Here is a 7,382-nt window from a genome sequence, read left to right on the forward strand (position 1 = left end):
AGTTAAGAACACACAATAACTGATTTCTGAATGAACCAGATATATATATTATTAACAGCTGAATTAGATGTGACATGGCTGCCCCAGTCTGTTTATTTGTGTCAGCTCCACTCAACATGAGGATATAGGTTAAAATTTGCTTCACAATCAGTCCCAGGCTATTTAACAGTGTGAGAGGGATATTCTTAAATCCCTGAAATGTGTCACTGTGTCTGTATGTCGATGATGACCAAAGGTTTTTATGTCAATATATTAAGTTTGCATTCTGCCAGCAGATATGTGCTCCTGGCTCCCACCGCAAATTTCACCACCTCCAAGTTGAGACTGGTTTGGAACTCCCAGAGCTTGCATTTCATTCAATGTGCTTATTAGGTTGCTTTGTACTAGAATGCTGGCCACAGTTATGAAGCAGATTCTATGTCCCCAATTTAAAGGAAGAGAGATGTTTTACACTATTCTACTAACTAGGAGGTATTGGATTACATTCAGGATTAATTTGCCTTATTTCAGAAGAGCATTGGGGAAGTATCCTAAATTTTTTGCTGTTTGTCAATGAGCAAGTAAACACAATTGAAAAAGGCTGTAGTAGCAATGTCACCAAAAGTGTATTCCTCCACCCCTGAAGTAAATAATTTAAAGATGAAGCAACAAAATGTGTAGTGTAAATTGGTATCACTGTGATATCTCACTGATATGTTGTCGGCGCATACCACTGCAATTTTCTTACAGTAGAAAACTTTATTATTTTCCTTTCAACAGTATAAAACTTTACACACACATTTAGAAATACTTTAGCATGCACCAATAAAGGACGTTAAAATTTCTGTTCATTATTTTACTGGCGGTAAACAGATTAGACACCATTGTTAAATCTCTCTAAAAACTTTGCCTTGGCTTTATTTACTTTATACAGTATAGAAGTTACTTTTATTTGTTGGCTGAAGTGAGTTCCATTTTTATGTCTTGTTTCCATTTTCTCGCCACAGCATGCACTGAAGTTTATTCTGTTGAACCCAAAGGAACCAAAGTGTAACATTTAGATATGTGTGTGTGGTATGAAGAATCTGCTGCATACATACAGTCTCCTTGCCCTGTACAAAAGTCAATTGGTGCTTTAGCATTCATTTCCATGTGGTTAGTCTGTGTCTTTACAGCACAATATTTATTGTTTGAATGAATACTGTTTTGTGGAAAAATTCCCTCAAATGTAGGTTCAAAAATAAAGATTACATTAGAATCAAGTACTAATAGGAAGAATTTGGCTTTAGCATTGTTTTTAACTGCTGTGTATATGATCATGAAGTAGATAAATTGTGAAAAGAGAAAACATTAGTGCTCCTACTGAGACCTCCACTAACCTCTTTTCCTGAAAGCACCTCTACTAACTACCCTGGAGCAAAGTCTAGGATCACTTACATTCCAGCAACTCTCACTGGGAATTATTCAATTAAAGAAGCTATTTCTCCACCCCTTTCTTCCCTTCTAGGTCCAGATATACAACAAATAGATATTTATTGAAAAGTAAGTGGTACAGGTGTTCAGTATATATACTGACTTTTAACATGACCTTTTAATATTTTTTGCCATCGAATAAAGCCAATATTTGACGTATACTTGTCTGTTTTTAAACAAGATACAACAACACTAGTGTGTATCTGTAGATGGAAAACTAGAAATGAAAACAAGGAAGATATTTGCCTATAAAAGAGTCCACAAAAGCCTTTTGTTCCATTCTACCCACACACAGTGCTTAAATACTGGGATCTCCCACAGATTTTACTATATTGAATGTCTGAAAGAGTTTGCCGAGGTTCACTTCAGAGTAGCTGCTCACTGACAACCATTTGTCTACTGTGCTCTTCAGTTTTTTGTAGTTTTCCTTGGTTTCTTCCAGCATGTTGTTATTCACGCAACCTGTTGGGAGAGAGAAATAACAAATTGAAAGATCAGAAAAAGGAACTCATCATTTTATAGCCACTAATCCCAGGACACTCTGGCCTTTTAAAACACTCTGGTATAGGGTTACCGACTCTCAGAACCCAAATTTCCCAGACTTCTATTCAACATGCTTTTTTACTGAGCTTCCTCTTCTTCTGATGCTTACCTTTTTTTCTTTTCTTTTTTTAAAAAAGTACATTGGTCAGCATGTTTAGGAGAGTGTCAGACTTGTTACTTACAAAGAGACTGAATCCAGCTCATCAGGGAATTAGTCAACCCACCTGTCATGCCCCAACTGAATTGGTGCTACACCTTCTGTCAGTAAATGTCAGGAAACACTGTTTGTCCATTAATGCTGAATAAATGGGGGTGGGAGGGGGAAGAGAAAGAGGACGAGGGAACAGTTTACCAGAACCAACAGATAGTAGCTTCTCTTTAAAGAGTTTAATTTTTTTAAAAAAGCAGAATGCTGCTTAATGGCATGGTTGCCTGGCAATCTGCTTTCTATGTACTGAACCCTCTTCATTGATCGGATTACTGAAAATATTTGCAATAATGCAGGATACTGGGAACTTGCCTTTACGTGCCTATTGCAAAGCACGTGGAAGTTACTGCAGAAAGGTATTCCCAGAAACTATTAAGATAAGATGCGCATTCTTCCCATATTTCAAACTTCAACTTTTTTATTTTATTTTACAAGTCCATTTTAAGTAATAGGCCTGAATCAGAACATATGAAATTATCTTGATGCATTTTTTAATGTACAGTGGTACCTCGGGTTAAGAACTTAATTCATTCTGGAGGTCCGTTCTTAACCTGAAACTGTTCTAAACCTGAGGTACCACTTTAGCTAATGGGGCCTCCCGCTACCGCCGGAGCACGATTTCTGTTCTCATCCTGAAGCAAATTTCTTAACCTGAGGTACTATTTCTGGGTTAGCGGAGTCTGTAACCTGAAGCATCTGTAACCTGAAGCGTCTGTAACCCCAGGTACCACTGTACTTGTGTATTTACACCACTTGAAAAAATACTTGCAGATACTCCCCCTGTAAGTGTTGTGTGTATACTTTAAAGACTGTGCAAGTGCAGTGGAATAGCAAACATGTTCCGTGTTTTGTTTAGATTTCTAGGGAGCCTTATTTGCTTCCCTGCCTATCTTAAAAAAACGAGTTAAAAAATAAGAATGCTAAAGGAAAGAAACACAGGTCGCCCTGTTTATCCTTCTAGCTAATATAATGCACTCTGCAAGCAGCTCTCTAGGTTCTCAGATAGAAGCATTTCGCATCACCTGCTACCTGGTCCATTTAACTGGAGATGCCAGATATTGAACGTGGAACCTTCTGCATGCAAAGGCATATATGTTTGTTCTACCACTAAGCTAGGCTCATTTCCCCAAAGATTCCCCAAAGAACTTCAACATTTCATCATGTTTCCCCCACTAATAACTCAGAAAAAGTGCACAAATATTGAGTATAGTGAGTTTAAGCCAAAGGACTGCAGGTTACTTTTGTGCTGGGATATTTCAAGGGACTGAATTGTTTCAAGACATAGGAGCCTATAAGAGAAAAACAACATCACCACCACCACCAATTGCTTGGTAGCAAACATCTAGTTTGTGTTCTACTGAACAGATGAACTGATTCCAATTTGAATGTTTCTGCTGTTTTACTGAAGATGTAAAATGGAGAAATAAGCAATTTAAAAAATAGGAAAAGGGTCATATGACTAGACATTGTATTTTACTGAAAGAAAGAAACTGAGATGTGTGATCAATAGATCACTCACCGATAAGCTAGCACAGCATAATATTGAATAATATATATATAAAACCACTGAACAAGAAAGGCTTCAGTTGAAATATCACCTTTGCTAAAGTCAGTAGTTGGTCTTAGCCAAACCACTATTGTCAGAGGCCAAATTTGCCATCTGCAATATGGGAGCGATAATACTGGCCCTTTTTAAAGGGTGTTAAGAGGATTAGCGAGATAATGCATGTTAAGTGTGTAGGTACATAGTTTGAGAGTCCTCTTAGATCTTGCTTTGTACTTAGAATCTCAGCATGGAGTCAGGAGTGCTTTTGCATAGCTTAGGCTGTACTTCATTCTTGGAGCAGCACCTGGTCACAGTCATACAAGGCTGGATTATTATAATAGGCCGTATGTGGGGCTACCTTCAAACTGTCCCTCTGCCCTTAGTAGTAGAATCTACTCTGTAAACTATCCTTCAATATTAAAAGTGCAAAACAGGCAGCACAGCAGATAAAGGACTGAATCCAGAATTCCATCAGTGGAGTTCTGGCCATAGAATGAGATGCTCTCCGATCTGAGCTCTCCCTTTCCCCCCACAGCCCTGTGTGATCCCTGAAAATGGGTTGAGGCACCCTCTGGAGCAGTGTGGTAGGTAGCACAGCAGTCTTCAGGAGGGCATGTTTGGGTCCAACCTAATCAAAAAGCCAAGGGGATAACAAGTCTGGCCAGCGTGACAAGCTGCATCTGGCGAGCCAGCGCAGCACACGGAATGTCGTTTACCTTCCCGCTGGTAAGCGGTCCCTATTTATCTACTTGCACCTGGGGGTGCTTTCGAACTGCTAGGTTGGCATGCGCTGGGACCGAACGACGGGAGCGCACCCCGCCGCGGGGATTCGAACCGCCGACCATGCGATCGGCAAGTCCTAGGCACTGTGGTTTTACCCACAGCGCCACCCGCGTCCCTTCGCTTTTAACTTTAATAATGCATATTATACTAGGAAGTCAGAAAATCTTAAAATAAATTCTAACATTTTAAAATCCCTTTTGGTGGACAATTCTTAATCTTAATTCAAGGTTTTACTGAAAACTTAAAAGCTGTCTTACATGTATTTCTTTATAACATTTTATTTCACTCTCGCTCTCAGGGTAATGTGGACGGCTTTCTGCTTCCCTTTTTTCTTAGCAGTCCTGTGAGGATGGTTAGCTTGAAAAAGAGTAACTGAGCTAGGGGCCCCCTGTTAACTTCATGGCTAAGTAGGGATTTGAACCTGACTCTACCCCACTGCTAGTCTAAAATCTAAAATTCTCTACCAAATGGGCAGTGCCCATTGCAGATATGGGAGTCCCAAATCCTGGAGCTTGAGAATGCCATGTAGTCAGTCTTAGTTCTTTCTCACTGCAAAATAAGGCCTGAAGAGGGTTTTGTTCTTCAGACAGCACACTCTCATTTCCTGCTAACTGGCCGCTTCTATTTTGTTGGTAAACATCTTTGCACCTATCACTTAGATATGAATCTAGTGTTCCTCTGATGTGTCCATACAGCTCTGCATGAGGAGATATTAGCCCGTTTACCAGCACCAAAGAGAATGGCCATTGGCCTGATGCAGCAGGTTCTTCTTATGTTCTCATTCTGCCATTAAGCCATTATCCCAAAGCATTAAGAGATCTGCTATCATTAAATTTGTTCCGGAGGTCCATTCTTAACCTGGAACTGTTCTTAACCTGAAGCACCACTTTAGCTAATGGGGCCTCCTGCTGCCGCCGCAGCACCGGAGCACAATTTCTGTGCTCCCCCTGAAGCAAAGTTCTTAACCCAAGGTACTATTTCTGGGTTAGCGGAGTCTGTAACCTGAAGCATCTGTAACCCGAGGTACCACTGTAATGTATTACTGAGCAAACAATATGATATTGTTCAAACCATTTTTAGTCCCATAGTCCAGGTGCACGTGTACACAATTGTAGACTAAGAGTTGTATCCAACACAGGTCTGCTCAAAATAAGACCCATATAAATGAACCTAAGTAAGTCATGTGTATTAACTTCAAGGGGTCTACTCTGAGGAGGACTAGCAGTGAATACAACCCTACAACTGCAATCCTAAGTAAACTTAGTACGGACTTATTTCTGAATAAACCTGCTTTGGATTGCAGGGTTTCCCCTCTACTGTTTTCTACGCTCTACCTCTGTGTTTCTATTCTGTTTGACAATATCAAGCTACATTTTCTCTTCAATGGCTTCATATGGCTTTGCCATGTTTTATACAGCATGGATTTTGTGAACTGCATCTAAATATACACATTTACTCATATTAGATCTGTTAGTTATCTCCTTCGTTTTTTCCTTCCATCCCCCTTTTTATGCTATCTTAATTAGATTGTAAGCCCGTGAGAAGGGCTTTGTCTGTTTTATCTTTGTACAGTGCTTTCTTCTTAGGCACTGTATCAAATCATCACATCATCATCAAATTTACACTGGGAGACACAATTAAAAAGCGTTTCTGGTTATCGCTACAGGAGCTGCTCAGTTTTGTTCACTATATTTAAACATCAACGATGCAATCCAAACAGAAGTAAAATATAAATGGAAGGAAATTAAGCAACGGCTTGTATACAGAGAGTTATATGAATGTGTGCAAAGTGCTACACGCACAGAGGCTGTGTTGCCAGGTCCCCTCCTCCCGCAGTGACAGTCCCTTGAACATAATAAAATTACTCTGGAGAGCTCTAACCTTTGGGTGGTCATCTTAGCACACATGGGGAGCTGCTGCCAAAAAAAGGGGGAAGGGGTTTGAAAAAGTCTTGTGCAGGGAACTTGGCTAAGATGTCCAAGGTAACCCCCTCTTAAAAACATTTAAAAATATTACTGCTACCGAGAGTCAAAATTAAAAAGAAAGAAATCTAATCAAGTGTGCTAATGGTAGAAAAATAAGGAACTATGTGAAATCAACGAGGGGATGTTTTAGTCTGAAATATAAACAAAAAAAAAGGATCTACAGTACAGTATTAAATTCAGACCACAGCTATATCTGCAGTATAGCAGTACTATGCATTTGAATGACAGAAGTGCATCCGATGACTGGGGAGAATAGATTTAAAGAACTGTAGTAATATAGAGGAGGGAAGATGAGAGAGGACACAGCTCCTGATGTGTTTACCTCCTCTGCTGATGGGATATTGACTTTTCCCACCAGGTTGGTTAGAAAGGGGACTATTTGCGCTGCCACACAGCAGAGTAAGAATGACAACCAGCATCACTCTGTGCTCTTCTTAGTAAAAGACAATTGTGACCGCTGTATATCACACAGCCAGTCAATACTTTCAGGTTACCATACCATCCAACTTGGAGATGCATATAAAAGCTCACTTTTTCTTCCTAAATGAGACTTTAATCAATAGAGCAGTTAATCCTTTCTGAGAACAAAGTTGTAATATGACTGAAGTGCAATGTGGAACATTTAAATATATGTATGGAATACGGTTTTATAGCAGCTGAAACCATAGCTCTCACAGACTTTCTATATTTATATTAGGGAGGGGGTGGGAAAACCCAAATACCCCTTTCACAATATCAATACAAAATGAACACAATGCAGACCAAAACAATTTTTAATAGGTATAAAATAGAGACCTTAAATATTACTAGGATTTTAATGAAATAAATGAAATAAAATTCAGATAGCATCAACAAATCTTTAAAC

The 7,382-nt window shown here is 39.4% G+C and overlaps 1 protein-coding gene across 1 annotated transcript in view; it reads right to left on the minus strand.

Moving 5' to 3' along the window:
- Positions 1-718: 718 nt before the first annotated feature.
- The window catches only part of POLA1 (DNA polymerase alpha 1, catalytic subunit), a 186,151-nt gene continuing 179,487 nt past the window's right edge, over positions 719-7,382 (minus strand). The window contains exon 37 of the mRNA XM_082219941.1: positions 719-1,914. Within this exon, the coding sequence (XP_082076067.1) occupies positions 1,751-1,914 (164 nt within the window). The 3' untranslated portion in view covers positions 719-1,750. The remainder of the gene's footprint in view (positions 1,915-7,382) is intronic.

This window comes from Podarcis vaucheri (genome assembly GCF_965113315.1).
Source record: "Podarcis vaucheri genome assembly, chromosome: 4".
Taxonomy (NCBI): Eukaryota; Metazoa; Chordata; class Lepidosauria; order Squamata; family Lacertidae; genus Podarcis; species Podarcis vaucheri.